A 20,039-nucleotide genomic window follows, 5' to 3' on the forward strand; every position below is an offset into this window, starting at 1 on the left:
GCTTTTCACTCGAAAATATTAAAATATATTTTTTTATTTTTAAAAAATTAATTTTGATATTAGCATATTAAAAAATTAAAAAAATTTAATTTTTTTCCAAAAAAAATTTTAAAATACAAAAACAAATAGATAACCTTCCAAGTTATTTTTGGTAGTGCCTATAATAAGCACACAAAAACCAAAACATCTAGATGTTCCAGATACCAAAAACCCCTGATTGCTAAAGATGCATCTGAAACCTTTTGCACCAGAAAGAAAAGTTAATTCTTGAAAGATCAAAATTGTTATCTTGGAATGCTATTCAAGGTTTGATGCAAATGTATCTAATGTTTCTTCCCTTAGATGATAAAATAAAGATCTGTCAAATTCTATGGCACTAAATATCTCTAATTTGAGTAACAGATGACATGGATACAAGTCTATTTCAACAGGCCGTCTTGTCATGACATGTCTGTAGAAAGAAAATCCAAGAGAAAAACCATTTCTGAAGGGCATACGCAACAGTAATAATTTCCCACACTTCAGCTACAGTCGAAGTTAACTCTTTTCCCTGTCATGAGCAGCAAAATACTCCATTGCTAGGTGGAAGTGAGGAAGGAAACAAGTTTTGACCAAATGCTTTGCTTGTTAACAATGGATGAAACGTCTGCTGCTTCTGGAAAGTATTTGCCAGAACTTTTTTGTAAACTTTAGACAACCAGAGGTACATGTGCATGGTATTTACATTGGTCGAGCACATAAGGACTGGTAGAACTTGTAGTTACATGTAGTAAAAGAAGGTAAAAAGTGAAAAAAAAGCTCTGCAGAAGGAAACCAAATTTCATCATGGACCTTCCGTCTTACTCAAGAAAGAACAACGCTTATTGCTCTTCTTCTTAAGCTTTGGATTCACGATCACCTGCCACAAATTAGCTAATAAATTGTAAGAGTAAAGTGAAAACCAAACAAACAAACGCACCAAAAGATCAAAATAGTGTCATTTAAGCCAAACAACATTAACAATCACCGAACTTTCTTACAAAATATAACAGAGAAAAACTTAAAGGGATTCCAATCTGAGGAGTGGCAAGACCACTGAACCATTCTCATACACTTAACCATTTCATCAATCATCTTTTGCATCTTATCCGACCTAATTTCCATAGGGTCACCTGGTCACAGCTATATCAGCCAAGTTGGTCTTCTTCTTTTCTCCCAGACCCAGAAGCTAGCCAACCCGAGCAGCAAAAGAAAAACGAAGTAGTTACGATGAGTACTCCAAGTTCTTAACCGTTATTCTAAACACAGATCTTGAACATAAGAGATATTACACATACAACTTCACTGCACGCACTCTAATTAAATGTCAAAATTATTGGGTTTGTCACGGTTTAGGTTAATTGAACAAATAAATGGTAAAACATAGAAATAAAAGTAAAATAGGAAAGGATTGGAATTATAAATTATAAATTACCATGCGGGTGAGTGTAGAGGGGTTTGGGGCTGTTTTTTTTTTTTTTTTTTTTTTTTTTGAGGGATTGTACATATTTTTGAGCAATTTTGCTCCAGTTTTTGTTTTTGGTCCCAGGAATCTTGTCTTCCTTTTTTTACTTTCCAAATCTCCTTTTTGGTTGCTGGATGGCATCTTTTATTTGCATATTGTAGAACCAAAATTTTTTATTAATTAAATTTTTCCCTCTGTTATTTTTATTTTTACATGGAAAGATAAAATAAAATTAAAATAAATCACATGAAAAATAAATGAACCTTCATATATTTTTTGACCAATGAAAAGTTGACACATGAATGAGATATTCAAGATATCTTGTCAAAATGAACAATCTCATTAATAAAAATCAACCAATAAAATAATATCATGTGACATTGAAAAAAAAAACATGAGAGCCCTAACAAACCTCTATAAATAGAGGGTCTTATCTTAAAAAAAGATAAAAAGAATTTTTAGAGATACAAATTTTCTTCAAGGCAAACTTTTTGAGCAAGAAAGTTCTTTCTTCAAGCAAGGAAGCTCTCTTAAAAGTTCACAAGCCTTCTTCATCTACTCTTAAAGTCTACAAAGAATGAAGTTTTGTCAGATTAAGTCTAAACATCTCATAAGAGTTTTTCAACAATACTTTGAATACAAATCAGAGGTACTCTTCAAAATATCATACTATCAAATCTCGCTTCGCAATACATGTCTAAATTCAAGTTCATGCAAAGCACAAATCTTGGCTTGATTTCATAAATAAATCAAGTCATCATATATCAAATCCAAGGAAAGAAACAAAGGATTCTCTTATTCTTTTGAAAGAATATTTTAGATAGAGATTGCACCTGATTATATATATTTAATAAAATAATAAATTTTATATACATGTGCTTGATTTAATTTCAAGTACTCAAAATTGTGTCTATAAATTTCAAGTGACTCCGCTAGGGACATCTCTACCTCTCATCTCAACCCATTAATAAAGAATTTTCAACGAACTCTCAATGACATCTAGGAGCAACATGATCACCATTGTTGCTTCCAAAAGCAACAAGGCTACTGATTCAAGTCACCAACATACCATTAAAGATTCTTTAACCCCATCATTGAAAACAAAATCCATCACTGAGTTGTATGCAAAAACTAAGCCAACTCTCAAGCTGACATCAATTTCAAATGCAAGAGGGGAACGAGAGCTCACTCTACAGTTGAAACCACAAGTAACTCCACTATAAAAGTCAAGTGGGGCGTGTGAAATTTTCTTTGGCACTTAAGGTGACTTCAACAATTCACCTAAAGAAACATTTTTACGTCAATCACCAAGTAAGGCTTTGGGTTTTGGCATCATATTAGTGATGACGACTAGGACTACATCTTTAGAGGATCAAATGGCTAACTTGACAAAACTCGTCTAGAGGCTTTCAACTTCACTCAGGATAAAAGACCACGAGATAACAAAGTTGATGAACAAACTTGAGAGCATGAATGAAGAAGGCTAAACCTCAACTACCAAGGCTTTTTAAGTAGATCAATTAAATGTCATTGAAGATTCTACAATTAGAGCTGCTAGGAATATACATGGTATTATTGATGGCATATTCACCACAAATCAAATGAAAGAACTTATCAAGAAAGCCATTATGAACCAAGTAGAATGCTCAGTTTAACCCTCGTATTTTTATGTGAAATAATACACCCAAAAAAAATTAACTGCTGTTTAAAGATGCCTCTGAGCTATCAACCACCAAAGTTTCAAAAATTCAATGGCAAAGGGAATCCTAGGCAACATATAGCTCACTTTATGGAGACTTGCAACAATGCCAGAACTGATAGTGATCTCATAGTAAAACAGTTCATTCATTCCCTGAAAAGTAATGCATTTGATTGGTACACTGACTTGGAGTCTAGCACAATCAATAGTTGGGAGTAATTGGAACATGAGTTTTTTAACTACTTTTATAACACTCATCGTATGATTTGTATGATTGAACTAACCAATGCACATTAGTGGAAGGAAAAGCTTATCATCGACTACATTCATCAGTGGAGAAAATTTAGCCTTAATTGTAGAGATCGGCTCACTGAAATTTCTACGCTAGACATGTGTAATCAAGGGATGCATTGAGGACTATAATATATTTTACAAGGCATCAAACCAAAGTCTTTTGAAGAATTGGCTACTCGAGCACACAATATGAAACTTAGTATTACGATAGCTAAAGGCTCATTATTACCTATACAAGAGCCTAAGAGAAATATGCTTGAAGGTTGTAGATTCGAAAAGAGCACTCTAAAGGTCAAGGGAAAGTAGTTTTTAGTAGTTAACTCTGCTACTTTAAAGGTACTAACTAGAGTTAAAAGGAATGATCATGCAACATCAGCTACTTTAAAGGTACTAACTAGAGTTAAAAGGAATGATCATGCAACACTAGCTACTTTTTATAAGGGTAAAAGAAAAAAGCCATCCTTGAAAAAGCAACAAGAAAAAGTGTATCCATTCCCCGACTCAAACATATCTAGGATGCTAGATAATCTGCTTGAGGCAAATCTCATCAGGTTGAAAAAGGCGAAGCGTCCCAAAGAAGCAAACCAAATAGACAACTCAAACTATTATAAATATCATTTCTTGATCAGTTATCCTTCAAAGAAGTGTTTTGTGCTAAAAGAAAAGATCATGAGGTTATATGAGAATGAGGATATCATTTTTTATGATGAAATAATAGCCTTTAATATCATAACCATGGTCAATTTAGCCTACGCTAGTCGCTCCCTGTAATAAGTTTGGCACTTTTGAACCTATAAAACTTGGTGTCATTTTGCCTACGAGCTTCATTGTATCCTTAAGTTAAACTTCATGTATAACCCTTACATCTCAAGATGGCAACTTGAAGCTTGATTTATCTAAAAGTTATGATGATGAAGGATAAACTTTAGTCATGCATAGAAGAGAAAAGAAGAAGCATATGCAAATGACAAAACCAACTAAGAGCTTCTCGCTTCATATACTTCTTAGGCACTCTTTATCGATGCTCTTTTGATGGAGTCGTTTTGTGTCATCTCTAAGAAGAAGAAACTACAAAAGCACTAGAAGAAACACATTCTGGGATTTGTGGGGCACACCAATCAGGTCCTAAACTTCACTTTTCAATCAAAAGAATGGGGTATTATTGGCCTATAATGGTGAAACATTGCATAAAGAAAGCTAGAAAATGCTAAAATTGTCAATTGCATGCTAATTTGATCTACATCCACTCGAGCCTTTATACCCAACAATTACTTCTTGGCCCTTTGATGCTTGGGGACTTGATGTGGTAGGACCATTGTTGTAAAGCTCTGGAGGGTATCTTTATATATTGATCGCAAAAAATTATTTCTCAAAGTGGGAAAAGTTACAACATTAAAAAAGGTCAATAAAGATATAGTTGTAAACATCATTCGGACAAACATCATCTACAGTTACAGGGTACCAAGATATATCATAACTAATAATGGAAAGAAGTCTATAATATAAATATGAACAAGTTGTGTGCATAGTTTGGTTTCAAACAACATAACTCTTCTATGTACAATACTCTGGCTAATGGCTTGGCATAAGCTTTTAACAAGACCTTATGCAATATTCTCAAAAGGATGGTGAATTGTTCAAAAGAAGGATTGGCATGATAGAATTAAAAAGCTTTTTGGGCATTATTGTACTACATTCTGAACATCAACTAAAGGTATTTCATATTCCTTAGTATACAGGGTTGAACTTTTTTTTCCTCTAGAATGTCAAATTCCATCTTTAAGAATTGTGATCTAAGAAGGACAAAACCCATGAAGACAATGTATGTATATACCTTGAATAACTTAAAGCTTTATATGAAAAATGTATTAAGGCACAACAACGATTAGAATGTTATTAAGCACGACTTTGCAGAGCTTTCAACAAGAAGGTGTGACCATGTTCATTCGAAGAAGTAGATCTTGTCTTGGCAATACAACGCTCGATAATCATGTCAAAATGCACGAGTAACAAGTTCATCTCAAAATGGAATGGCCCTTTTGTGGTTCAAGAAGTTTACACTAACAAAGCTTATAAAATTATCGATGAGAATGGATTAAGGATTGAGGCCTATCAACGACAAATTCTTAAAAAGATACTATGTTTGAAATTTGATGAAGCTCCTGGCTCGTACAAGTTAAAACTATGAAAGGTAAAAAAAGAAAACACAAAAAAATTGAACTACATTATGACTTCATCATTTATCCATAAAGGTACGTAGGTAATTTGAAACTCATTTTGAGTACAGTCATGCAAAAAAAAAAATTGACTGAAAAAAAAAATCCTTGAATTACATTGTAACTTGATTCTTTTTTTACAAAGGTATGTAGACAACTTAAAATTTATTCTGAGTATAGTCACACCATTTTTTAAAATTATTCAAACCTATATGACTGTTTGTATGGAAAAAAAGGGTAAATAAATCTTAAAACACAATCATAACATGAAAATCTAGATAACAAGATGTAAAACAAAGATCAAATATAAACTTTATTGATAAAGAAAAGTTTTACTACATCAATTGTGTACTCTCAAAATAAAATCAAAAGCTAGTGTTGCCAAAACTAGATAGCATTATAAGATATGAGAAACTATTGACATTATATGGCTTTCGGTTATGTCCTTCTAATTCTTTTTATTTGGTTTCCAATAGTTATTTTAATTTTTGAAAAATGATTATATCGACTTCACTTGTCACATAAGAAGTAGATGTTATAATGATCACTACTCGAATGTTGGAGGTAATGACTTTTCTCTTAGAAAGCTCTTTCTCATGCATCCCAAGGCATCCCAAGATAACTCTTAATTGGGGCTGCAGCTCCATAAATTGTTCCTCTACTTTTGTTATTTCAGCATAGTGGTTGAAAAATAAAATCTAGAAACATAATCTCGCGGTTGCTAGGAGGTTGAAAGTCACCAAACGTTATGTGACTAGATGACATAATAACAACATCCTTGAAGAAAAAGTTGCTGATGCGTTACGGCTGCTGCTCGCTGCGGAATCATTACAGATGAAACCCATTAACTGCTGATGCAAAGCTTGTTGAATTTGCCACATATTGAGCTTGAGCTTGCATAAAAGCATTAATGTACATTAGCAAGATTTCGAGGGAATGCAAAAAGTGCATCAGGTAACTTGGTGCCCATAGATGAAGAAACGTGGTCTGAATAAACACTTCCATTACTAGTTGTCGGTGTTTCACTACGAGTGGAAGTTCCAGCTGCAGCTGTAAATTGTTGCTGCTTCTGAAGCTGAAGGATTTATTGATTCCATTGTTGCTCTTGCTGATTTCGTTGCATCTGCTACTACATAATTGGTGCATTTACAGTACCAATAGTAGCTAACATAACAGAGCCAGAGGTTCGAGCAGGAGTGGACCTATGGTTAAGAGTTCGGGCTAAGCTATCAACAACATTGTTGACAAGCATTGTTGAAACAGGGAAGTCTGTTAAATCCGGCCGAGAGAATACAATTGACTGCCCAACATTTAATGGAGTCTTTCCTCCAGCCATATTGGCCTTCCTCTCTCCTTTCATAATTGATGTGTCATCTCCTCCACTTTTCCTTTTTTCAGAAACACGGTAATTCGTCTGTTGTGTTGCTTGGGGTACAATGATGAAGTGATTGACATATTTTGTTGCCTCTAGGGGGCTTCTAAGAAGAGCATGATTCTATGCTAGCGATGAAACATCGAAACTTGGGGAAGCTGTGGTTCCGTTGATGGAAGCAAATGACATTGTAAATGGCTGAGATGTCAGAGGCCTTAAATGCCAGTGTTTGTGGTTGTTGTGGTTTCTTTTCACCAGTATTTCCACTTGCGCTATAGGCACTACCCCATTGGTGTAGGATTCATCAAAGCGAAGTTTGCGGGATGTATTGGCATTAAATCCTGGCCATAAATACTCATGTTTGAATGGGAAACTCGACTGTCAACAGTTGATGGACAGTCTTCACCACCTAATTCACTCTCAAGTTGGCGGGTTTGGCGAGTAACATTCTGATTTTGCATCAGCTGCCGCTGCTGGTTCAGTAAGGATTGATTATGTTGCTGGTTCAACAGGGATTGATTATGCTGCTGGTTCTGTAAATGCTTGGATTTTGATGAACGCTGCTGATTCCACCTAATTCACTCCTACGTGGTTTATGCTGCTGGTTTTGCAGATGCTTCCGGGATGACGAGGAGACACTAAAAATACTTCGATTTTGATGACCTTGTTGGTTTTTTTGTGTTTGTGTGAATGGTTGTTGCTGTCGCTGAAGCTGTGAAGGATGAAGCATTCAAAAAGAATAAAATTGATCCATTAAACAAAGGCATAACCTAAGGATGGGTTCCTCTATAAGTTATTCTGGCCCCAACATGTGCAGGGATTGGAATCTGGTATGCACTATTCTGCAAAATTGCCAAGTATTGAGTCTTATTGCCCGGGAAGTTTGGGTAGTTGAAGCTCATTGTTGTAGCACCAGTTATTGCTGATGTCGTGGCATTTATTGAAGCAAAACTTTAGCTACTTGAAGAAGCTACATGGCCAGCAACAGGGGAAGGCCTCACACTGACTGGTCGGATTGAAGCTGTTAATGCTGCGGTAACTTGTTATTGATGCATTAGGAAGATGAAAGCGGGGCCTTGCTTGCAAAATATTACTATGAGCCCTAGGGGCAGGACTCGCTGAAACAAAATCAGCAAGGATATGAATACAAAAATAAATAAATAAAAATTACAAGGACATATACCTTTCTTGTCACCAATGCTTTAGGAGATTATACAAAGATGATTAGCGACTTTTTCCACTGTTGCTATCTGAACTAGAGATTGGGTTCCAAGCCATACTCAAAGAATAAGCATTTGAGATCCGGAGAGCAAGCTAACGCACTTCATAAAAAAAAAAAAAAAGACATTATGCACGAGTTCAACAAGAAACTGGATACCTGTTAGAGTTGATGCAGGCGACACGAGGAAAATATGGGGAGTCGCTAGCTAGGTCATTTATTGGATGAAAAGCTGTGTGGCAATGCTGCGCTATAGTAAAGAAAAGAAAAGGAAAAAAAAGGAGCCCTCGATCACCATCGTCACAGGACAAGCTGAGAATTAGCAGACGCCCTCTGTAATTACTAGTAGAAAACAATAGTTGAATGGGGCTGACAGTAGCTCGCAGCCCTGCAATACGAGTAGTTGTTTTGCAGGAACTCACCAACAGCTCTATCGGGCTTAATCAAGTCTCTTTCAATAACAAGCTCGCGACATCCATCATGCAGTTGCTGGAATAATATCATCCAAAGCAGAACTTCAGTACGTGGGGCCTGAGGTGGATGCAATGTTGCTCATGCTCATGCTAAACACTCATTAAAGCTCTTTGAGACTGCACTACGGGATTTTAAGGCCCGGCTAGAAGAAGACCCAATCGTTCATAGGCATCTGTCATCCCTATATGACACTTTATTACAGCAAAACCTCTGCAGGTTGATTGAGCTATTCTCAAGGGTTGAGATTGCTCACATCGCTGACCTGATTGAACTGCCCATAGATCACGCTTCAAAGTTGGAGAAGAATCAAATGCATTAGAAAAAGTTGACAAAGACCGGTCTTCGACGTCTGATCTGTTTTGTGAGAAGAAGGTTTTTGATCAGTCTTCGGCTGATTTGCAGGCAGCTCTAGTGATAGTGGAAGTGACAAGGATAGCGAGAGTGGCAACAATGATAGTGGGAGTGACATTGGAAGTCGCGGCAGAAGCAGGAGCAGAAGCCTAGGAAGAAGTAGAATTGGGAATGGCAGTGATAGTTAAAGCGATGCTCTTTTTTTTTTTTTCTTTTTTTTTCCCAACAATGAGGGTTCTGATAAGGATTATTAACATCACCTGATCCTTGGAGGTTTGTGCCGAACGGGACCGATGAGAAGTTCAATGGCAATGGATTTGATGCAGTTGACATTGAAGATCACACCTCTGCTCTAGTTGACGTTGATGGTGCCATAAATCTGATGCTATTGACATTGATAAAGACTTGGCTGGTGACGAAGAGGACATTGAAATAGCTGCAAGTGATGGTTTGGTTTCCATTAAAGGTGAAGAACCTGTGCAAGGAACAAAATTCATTTTTCCTGATCATGATATAATTCAAGAGAGCCAAATATTCATAGGAAATTTATTTGATGATAATGACAACCTGGTTAGGGACAGCTTTAGGCATGAGCAGTTTGATAGCTCAGAGAAGTCACCCGCACAAGTTAAAAAAATGAAGAAGAAAGCCATACATACCTGCCAAGATTGTTGGTGATGCTGGACCGCAAGCTGGAGGCTGCACTATTAGTAAGGGAGTAGAGGGACAACTAGGTGGAGGTTGTATTGCTCTTTTATAGCCAGACATTCTGCAATTTAGTTCTCTTTTATAGCCACACCAGAGAGGCTTTCCTGATTACAAAAGAAGAAGAAAAACAAATCCTTCTATTCAAAATAGATGATGAATAAAATTTATAGGTTGTGCACAGCATGAATGAAATTATATTGTCTCGAAGTGGTTTTGACAAGGTAGAGCTCAAGAGCTGTCTCATCCATGCAAATATGGTGTAGCAAGGCTTGTGATAACAGGTAATTCTAAACAGTTATTTGTGGATCTACTATAACTGGAGGAGAATTGCCCCATATAGATTGCATGGATAACCTAACATATGTATTTATGGACCAGTAAGACAAGTCTAGACCCAAGAGGAAATCTACTTATGCCATACCAGAATAACAGCTTAAAGGGGTTATAGCTATTGGTCTAACTGTTAGATCATGCTTGAATTTTTATAGAAGCTATTAAAAATTATTTTTTTTATAGTAGCCATTAAATCACTATCCAGACCATTGAATCTTTGATAGCGTTACCATGTTACCAGGTATTGTTGTTTTACTAAAAATTTTGTGCCATAAAAATGCACCTTTGCATTTAACCTATTTGAGATTTCAGCATTAAAAAAAAAATTCAAAGTATTAGATCCTCTCAATCATATTTTTAAGACATGCTTACTTATTTTTAAATGTAAGTGAACTTGTTTCAAGGGAGTATATATAGAAATCAAAATTTTCAACCAATCAAATTACATCATATGTTATTTTTATTTTTATTTTTACATGAAAAGATAAAATAAAGTTGAAATAAATAACATGAAAAATAAATGAGTCTTTATATATTTCTTGATCAATAAAAAGTTGACATATGGGATAAAATATTCAAGATATTTATCATAAATGCAAGATTCAATCAATAAAAATCAACCAATAAAATAATATCATACGACATTGGAAAAAAAGACATCAGAGCCCCTACAAACTTCTATAAATATAGGGCATCACCCTAGAAAAAGAGAAAAAAAATTCTTGGAGATACAAATTTTCTTCGAGGTACACTCTTTAAGTAAGGAAGCTCTCTCAAAAGTTCTTAAGCCTTTTCCATCCATGCTTAAAATTTTCATCCATAATAACTTACAATTTATTCAATCAACACTTGAAACATTATTTCTTTATTATCATATTACCCATAATAGCTCGTATATTGATTTATATAATCATTCATTGTAAGTATTCTTATCACAATTTTCACCCATCAATTTTATTAGTTTCTTCTGGTATCTTTTGAGATTATCCATAAGTCATCCATAACACTTTCAAATCATTATGCTTTCATACCTTGTTTTTCTTTTCATTGTATTCTTTCCATATTTCATCTTTTTATCTTTCTAGCATATTTAATTCATTTCATTTCTTCATTTTGTAACACATTTATTTGTAAGACGATTTATTTTATTAATTAATTAATTTCTCATTTCAATAAAATTTCAACAAAGTTTCCTTTTAATTTTTCATCATTTCCAACATCTTCATTTCCTATTTTCCTGTGTAATAACAATTCGTTTCTTTCATCACATCACATGATAGCCTCGTATATACATCAGTTCATTAACTCTTTATTCCATAATTAATTTTTTATATATATACTATAGTCATCTCTATAATAACATATAGATCCTCAATCATTTTTATTTTTTGTGTTATACATACAAGTTTACAAAAGATATACCTAAACAACTATAAAATCAGTGACTAGGCCATCTATGTTCAATAGTATTCATTTAACCTACAACACATATAACAATACAATAATAAGTTGATTAATACACAAATTCTCAATTCAAATACAACCATATATTAGGCATGTTCAATAGATCATTTACAAATGCAGTTGCATTACAATCTTATGATTCAAATTTCATTATAATTTCACTTATTACCAATTTACTATATATTCAAATCCTTCCCACGGTTTGTCCTTACCAAGGACTATATAGGAATAATTGAGCATATATTATATATAATTCAAAATCCTTTCCCATCTTCCCGCATAATTCAGGTCCACATTACCTTAACCATATTCACAATGACAAATTGACATTTACTTCCACGCCTTGCCTGTTGGCAAGTTGACATCAACCTCCATCTCAATGGTATTTGGCTTCAGCCTCCGCTCATGGGCAGGTTGGCATTAACTTTCATATATAATGGCAAGTTGGCATTTCTCAACATTCATCACTTCCACATATAAAGATCACTTCTTATAATATAATTTCATGTCTATAATTTATATTTAGTCTTTCTTAAAAATGCATAATTCACACATAATATTTTAAATTAGTAATTTATCTAATAACTTTGCTAACTAAATAACCACCTTATTTTTCACCCATGTGTTTTACTCATTTAATATCTTAGTTCGTAAATTATTATTTTCCTTCCTAATCCATCATTCAATATTTTTAACTATCCTACGTAGTTGTCACCAATTATCGGCCTTCTCCTAACGGATGGCCATAATTCCAGCAAACCTATTTTGTTTCCAACAATTTGGTCATCCCTTTATGAATGCCATTTATTCCGGCCAACCTATGTGGTTGCCAATAGCCCGATCATCCCCTCACGGATGCCATTAATTCAGGCCAACCCATTTGGTTGCCAATAACCCGACCATCCCCTCACAAATACCATTTATTCTGGCCAACCCATTTAGTTGCCAATAGCCCGGTCGTCCCCTCACGAATACCATTTATTTTGATGATTAGATTCGAATATTATTCATTTTCTTTATTTGCACTTCGAACATTCAATACACATCAACCAAAAAAAGTATTCGCAATAATACAATTTAATGACTTTTAAATTCTAATAATGTGTTAAACACCTACTTGTTTCTCTAGTAGATCAAGCTCCTCCAACCGCATAAAATTCGAATTTGGGTGCCCCTCCTAATTCAAAAAAAAAAAAAAGTACGAACATGAATATCTTTTCTAACCTAATTATTACACACTTTACTTATTGACATCAAATTCTTTTTCCAAACTAACATATCAGTTCTTCCAATTAAAATCCATAACTATTTTCACTTCTAAACATGCTTTGGCATATACATCATACATATTGTTAATCTCTTTAGGCTTTTGTAATGCAACAATTTCAAATGGTTATCTTTTTTAGAGAACTATTTAAAATCAATGATCTATATTCATTTGGAAATTATATGAAAACAATCAACCCACTCTATATATGGATGATTACGTGTAGGCCTAACTATTCATTATCTAATATCCAGCCTAATTTCTCTTAAGTACTAGGCTAGTCTAACCTTGTATATCATTTTTCTAGCTTGTTGATCAATAAAAAAGACTTGTTGCATACAAGGAATATGGTTTTCTTGTTATGAAACAAAATATGGTGCCTTAAAATTTCCTATGACAAATTGTTGTGGCTGGTAAAAGGGTTGTTAGGCTATATAATTGGCAAATGGTTACCTATATACATGGATGTCAACTATGTATCAAGGGAAACTATGCCCATCATAGTTATGGTTGTTATAACACTTGAAACAGTGTCATGCAGCAATACCTTAAATGAGGTATTGTGGTTCCAAACACCTCTACTAGAATGATTATGACAACAAAATCAATTAGGACTTGCCTTCTATATGCATCGGTTTGTGAAGTTCTAAATCTATATTTTCATAACTTATTCTAAATCTGATTTCATTAATTAGATATGGTCTGATTAGTTTTATTGACCACTACAATATTATTGTGCTGGTTCATGTTCACTATGTTCTTCATCTCTGTTTGGATGGCCCTCAATATTGGAAAGATTTAATGGTTGATTAAAAGATGCCCTTTGAAGAGCAAGTATGGTTATCTAGTTGGTTAAATCTTGTTTGAATCTATATTTATTTTTATTTTTCTCATTTGTATGGTATTTATTTATAATATTTGAGCCTTCATCATCTTAGTCCCCCCCCTTTCTTTTTTCTTTTTCTTTTCTCTATTTGCATTTTGCATTTTTTTATTTTTTATTTTTATAAGAACTTATGTGAAATAAAACAAAAGTGCTAACAATCATGGAATAGTCATAAATTGACTAAATTGCATCAAAAATATATTTTTGAAAATCTTTATATTTTCAAAACTACATTGAAAAACAATGTGTGCAAATATTTGTTCAGGAATTTTCAAGTTTCTGGATATGTTACTCCCCATCATTTTAAATAGACTTAGTCTTAGTCTGACCTTTAAAATACATGGAAAAAACAAGAACCTATTAAGTGTGAATGGTGGCCTTTGAGTTTATTTTGAACATGATCAAATAAAAATGGCCTAATTAACCAGGATTATCATTTTAGATCTATTGATTATATTCCAAATACGAGAATTGAGCCTATCATTGGGCTCAAGTTTCAAGTCTCAAATCACTATTGGAGTTATAATAGTGTTTTACTATTAATAATAAATACACATAAATCAATTTAAACAAATTCTTAACATGTAAATAAAGTAGATATATTTTATCATTAAAAACAAAAGCAAAATGGTATGATGAGAACATATCTTTTTTTTATTACACAATCAATATTTTACCTAAAATCTTTAATAGCCCGGTGAAGATTTTTTTAGTTTCTATAAGACTAATTTATGGTTTTAATAACATTACCCCACCAATTCTATATCAGTTTGCCTAAATATCTCCAGCAACATGACTTGTGGTCAAATGTATACTCACCAAACTCGATTACCTGAGAAAACCAACCTAACACGAACCTTTCTAACCCTACTTGATTGTTATATTTAAACATAAATAAATATAAAAAAAAAAATCCACATTTTCGAAAACCACTTTATATAAAATTAACTTTTTACGGACCAAAAAAAAAAAACATGTTTAAATCATCGCACAAGAATATAAGCATGCCCAATATTGTGAACATTAGTTTCCCGATGCTTCACAATTTAGACTCTTTAAACTGATGGATTATTTTTCGATAAAAGATTACTTGTTTGGAAACTACAGCCAAGGACTCAGCGGAGAAATTTCAGAGCATCTGCAGGAGTTTTGCGTCTTCCATATCATGATTAATTTTTATTTTATTTTTTATTTATATGACATGGTCAAAGAGCACTTGAATAGATAATGATTTACAACCATTTCTCAATGCAGATCGTGTATTAATTTATAACGAATGCACATGGTCATCAATTTACAGGCATACGTAGAAACTATTAGCTCAAACATGATTGAAAAAAATAAAAAAAAACCCTCAAAATAATACTATAAACAAATGTATTGAATTTGAAATGATATGGTGTTGGCTTAGAAACCAAATAATAATGTTTATCTCTGCTTCAAGCATCATGTGAAAATTTAAGTTTTTTTTATCATGTAATATGGATTTGACAAGTTAATCAAGTTGATTTAAATTGTTTTTTTTTAATTAATTTGTTTTTCAATTTCAATATTAGATTGATTAGAAATTAGATATTATAATTTATTTTTATTTACTTTATATAGGGTTATCATAATTTCATGAAACCACGTTGTAGATTTAACATATTAACTAAGTAGATTTAATATGTTGATATCTTAATATTTTTTTACTAGAAAGAATGTTATTTTTAATTTAAATCATGTTTTTATCAATCATCAAAATTGTTTTTTTAATCATTCTTGACCATTAAAGTTAATCAGATTATATTTTAGCTCCTTCATAATTTATTTATTTTTAATCAGAGAGAAAACATTAATACAGCATATATGTTTTCTTTATTTTCAGGAAAAAAAAAATGATTGTTGACCTTTTTGTGGGGCCGCCAACAATCTAGTGAGATTCTAAAAATTAAGAAAACAGAGATTAAAAAAATAAAAATAGCAAGGATGGGTGATAAACAAAAGCGTTTAAAAGACTTCCCATGCTTCTGATTTACATTAATTAAAGCATGATCTCTACGAAATCCAAATGAAGGATAAAAGAAAAGCTGTACTCGAAAATCAAGGCCTGTCCTTCCTTCCCACTTCCCAGACGCATCTCTCCATAAAGTCGTCGTCTTCTTCCCCAAGGGACAAAAACAAGATGACTGCCTTAAGACCTCCCTCCCTCCCTATATTTCTTTATATCCACTTGCGTCTGGTATTTATGAGCTGCAACACAAGAGGAAGATAAGAGGAAGGAAAGCAAATAATCATAAGCACATAGAAGTGGTGATGATGCTATTGTAATTTGCACAAAAGCATAATGCAATTTGTCGCCTTGATTACAAATTAGGGAATGCACATGGTGAATGAATTGGTTAATAAGCTAGATGCAGGCTTAAAAATTAACTAGAAGAAAACAAGATATAATATACCCGTTTTGCATTTCAAAATTATTTTAAAAAAAAATTGAATTTTTTTTTATTTTTTTTACTTTAAATTAATTTTTAAAGGAAAGATTACAATACAAATGTCAGAAAATTGAAAATATGAAAGAAAAGGTATCCTTCCCTCATCAGATACAAGAAAGGGCACTGAAGTCTTCAAAGGAAAGATTACAATACAAATGTCAAGATCATGGATGGAATTAGCACACCAAATTCCCATAAAATCTTTCGAGCTACCTCCTTTTTGTCTCTTACTGATAAAACATGATTACTGCAAAAATCCTTCGACAATGCATCCGAAAGAAAATGACAGAGCAAGTCAACACTATGCTGCTGACCTAGATCTGAGCCCATTTTCAAGGTTTATATTTTTTATATATAAAAAAAAAAAAGAGAAACAAAGAGATTAAAAATGAAAATAAATTACTATATATATGATAGTAATTCAAGGTGCTATTTATATTCGATGAAGGCAATGTATCCCTGACTGTGAAAAAACATTTCTTTCAACTAACCTTTTGCTCAAGATCGTATTTTTGGCTTTCTACTGCCTTCAAATCTGCATTACTCTATTTGTGAAAGGGTACCAGTACCCCAGATTACTAAAGAACCCATCCATAAATGCAGAAAAGACTATTTCTCAGAGAAACACGCGCACAGGCATAAACAGCAAACGAAGATCTAAATACATAAATACAAGAAGTGAAGAAACCATACCTAGATTGAAAAATTACCTTAAGAAACTAGCAAGAAAGGTACAGAGTCTTGCAAGAACTTCAACAAGATGGACCAAGAGCACTTCTACCCTCCTCACTTTCAGATTTTGGATGCTGAAGGAGTTGTTGCGGTTGCTGTTGCTGTGATTGTGGCTGAAGCAAAAGCTCTGGCTGAAGCTGATTGGGTTGGGGCTCTCCCTGTGGTTGAATCTGAAAAGTGTTGTCAAAAGTTCCCAGAGCCAAAGAAGGTGACATAGCAGCAGCAGGATTGACATGGTTAAATCCAGTAGCAGCAACTGAGTTAGCTGGATCAAATCCACCATTAAACCTCACAATTTCTTGCTGTCGCTGGGCCTGTGTATGATGCTGATGTTGTTGCTCGTAAGCCCTTAACATCTCTTGCTCTCTCGCAGCCACGACAGCAGCCAGTTGTTGAGCCTCGTATATTTGCTGAGGATGCACATGGTGGTGTTGATGTGTATCCGTACGCATCCCCATTTGTCCAACAGAAGGAATACCCATCATTGGCATCCCATTGTGTTGCATCACAGTTGAAGAAGAAGGATTACCCAAATGTTGTGGCTGCATCAACATAGGCAGCACTGCTTGACCCTCGACATAATTAACCAATTCTTTCTTAGCACTATAAAGATCATTCTGGAGTTGCTTTAGTCTTTGTTGAAGAATAGAAATTAGACCCACACAGCCATAAACCGGATCACGGAGCCGTTCCTCAGCTTCATAGGCAAGCGAATTCACAGCGTCCTCACGTTGCGCAGCATTGAGCTCATTGAGAAGTTTAGCAACATTACTAGCACCAAATACCTTGTGTACACTTGCGAATTTCTTAGGCTGGTCTGGTGGAAAATAAGGAGCAAACACACACTCTTGTGTGCATTTTCGCCTCAAGAACTTGCATGCTGCACATGGAGAGTTCGAAGACGACATCTTTACCTTTCCTTAACAACTACAACCAAAACCCATTAAATAAAGCAAGTTGAAATCACTAGGTAACAAGGGAAAATGTTTTATTAAGGCATGGAAATCTGATATTCACGAAGATAAAGGTTAAGTGATTCAGAGAAGCTTCGTTTACCAATAGAAGGAAAATAAACAATAAATATTTCTCATTTATTTGGGTAAATGATGAATAAAAAACCATATAGATAATGAAACAGTAACTTACAATGAAAGAAAGATAAACTCTAACAAAGAAGATAAGAAAAAGGAAAATCAATCAATAATATTTCACCAGGCCTAGCTATAGTGAGAGACAGGAAGAGAGAACTGAAACAGAAAGCAGTGATCTAATTACTACGGGGTGTAATTAATTTACCAAATGAAAAAAGAAAAAAAAGAGAGAGCCATAGCCAATGAGAATCCTACAAGCACTTGCTCTCAATCTCTTTAAACATGATTTCTTTCAATAAGTCTTGGATTTGGGTGTCTTTCATACTTCATTGACACCATGAAATGCAAGAAACCATAAGGTGTAAGGATCCTTCAAGATCTCCATTGTTTTTTTATTCATCAAAAAAGATGAACAAGAAAAAAAAAAACTTTCTTGTTCTTGTTTTCTATCAAAACTAAATCAAAAAAATCTTTTAATCTTCATATCCAAAGAGATATCAGGATTTTATAATCACAAATAAACAAAAATCCAAAAATTAATAAAACACTGAAAACAAAAAACCTTTGATATTGCTAAGAAAGATACGTGTTTTCGAATAAGAACAAAAGACCACCTAAGTTTACCTTTGATATTGCTAAGAAAGATACGTGCTTTCAAAGATCAATCACTCTCCTTGTGTGTCTTCAAAAGGTCCATGTTAAACCTGCAATGAAAACGCTGACTTCTTGAAGGATACAAAAAATGACAGACTGTTTCTAAACAAAAAAAAAAAAAACTGTATTAAGAATGGTGGAGAGAGAGAGAGAGAGAGAGAGAGAGAGAGAGAGACCATTTCGAGAGAGAGAGAGATAGTATGAAAGATTTCAGGAGTAGGTTACCAAAAAAGAGATAACTATCGATCCGATCTTTGAGTTTCAAAATCCCAACAGACAAGAAAGAGAAGAATGTAGGAAAAATAATGCAAACTGTTCTTTTACATAAAAAGAGAGGTATTATGAAAATTAAAAAGAAAAAAACAGAGGTGATAAAGGGTGAGATGAGGCGAGGGGTTATGTTATAGCTTGGAAAGAGTCACCTTCACATGTCTGTCATTCAAATTTAGAGAAGTTGAAGAGATCAAGCTGTGTGTTCGTGCGTGAGGGTCAGAGGTCCTCGAGCAAAAATTAAATTACATTTCAGACTTACCTCCATGTCCCGTTTCTGTTTGCCTACACTCCCAAATCTTCCTTCTTTTTGACAGATTAGAGCTTCATTCTATTGTTTTAATGCCTTTGGTGTCAAGACTTGAGACTTTGAGAGCTTACCTAATTAACCATCATTCAAGCACACCTTGTGTATTTTCTTCTTTTTGGTAAAATTGGGTAGCTAAAACATACATGATTTTGTCAATTTAAATCAAATTAATCATATCCTAATATGTTTACTTGAATGGATATTGTTAAACCCATCATACTTTTTTTTTTAAAAAAATCAGATCTATATATGAAATTATTTATGGAAAGTGTGTTCCATTCATGTTGTGATTATTTTATTGTTTAGAAATTAGATCTCGCTCGAATCTTAAAATACATACCATGCTAAGTTACTGTTTGATGGATTTGTTTGCCAGTGTAACATCCTAAGCTGTCTCTGTTATGTTTAGAACCATGACAAGTGCAAGCTATCTAATGTGTTGTCGCCTTCGAATCCTGATGTGATTTGGATTTTTTTGTTAATCAGGTCATTATATGAAATAATATTTTCCTTAAGATCATTGAGGCAGGCTTCATGATATTCATCTTACTTTTTTATTCCGCATCTTGCTAATCACCGTGTATTAAACAAGAAATCTAAAACAGTTCCATCTTTTCATGTTGATCTCCTCACAGGTTATCATAAATTAAACAAAGCACATTGACCTGCTTTGTTTTCCTAGCCTTCAATTTTATTTTTTCTGCATATGTTTTTTTCTTCAATTTAATTCCTTAATCACAGC

The 20,039-nt window shown here is 33.7% G+C and overlaps 1 protein-coding gene across 5 annotated transcripts; it reads right to left on the minus strand.

The window, feature by feature from the left end:
• Window positions 1-15,711: 15,711 nt before the first annotated feature.
• Window positions 15,712-19,343, minus strand: LOC118045797 (LOB domain-containing protein 10). 5 transcript variants are annotated; one of them, XR_004687038.2, is made up of 4 exons: window positions 19,250-19,343; window positions 18,688-18,767; window positions 16,934-17,899; window positions 15,712-15,998 (listed from the first exon to the last, which is right to left on the minus strand). XR_004687038.2 is itself a non-coding variant. In XM_035054509.2 (4 exons), the coding sequence occupies exon 3, from the start codon at window positions 17,878-17,880 to the stop codon at window positions 16,993-16,995; it is 888 nt and encodes a 295-aa protein (XP_034910400.1). In that variant the 5' UTR covers window positions 17,881-17,899; window positions 18,688-18,767; window positions 19,250-19,343; the 3' UTR covers window positions 15,712-15,998; window positions 16,951-16,992. The 5 variants fall into 5 exon arrangements, 4 of the variants coding, with proteins under 4 accessions (XP_034910400.1, XP_034910401.1, XP_034910402.1 ...); XM_035054509.2 differs by having other exon boundaries at window positions 16,951-17,899; XM_035054510.2 differs by having other exon boundaries at window positions 16,951-17,899; window positions 19,140-19,252.
• Window positions 19,344-20,039: the final 696 nt, after the last annotated feature.

Source organism: Populus alba, chromosome 5 (assembly GCF_005239225.2).
Source record: "Populus alba chromosome 5, ASM523922v2, whole genome shotgun sequence".
NCBI classification, from domain to species: domain Eukaryota; kingdom Viridiplantae; phylum Streptophyta; class Magnoliopsida; order Malpighiales; family Salicaceae; genus Populus; species Populus alba.

Excerpts from the sequence above, each read along its gene's own strand:
- LOC118045797 (XM_035054509.2), bottom strand. The coding sequence starts at position 17,880 with ATGTCGTCTTCGAACTCTCCATGTGCAGCATGCAAGTTCTTGAGGCGA.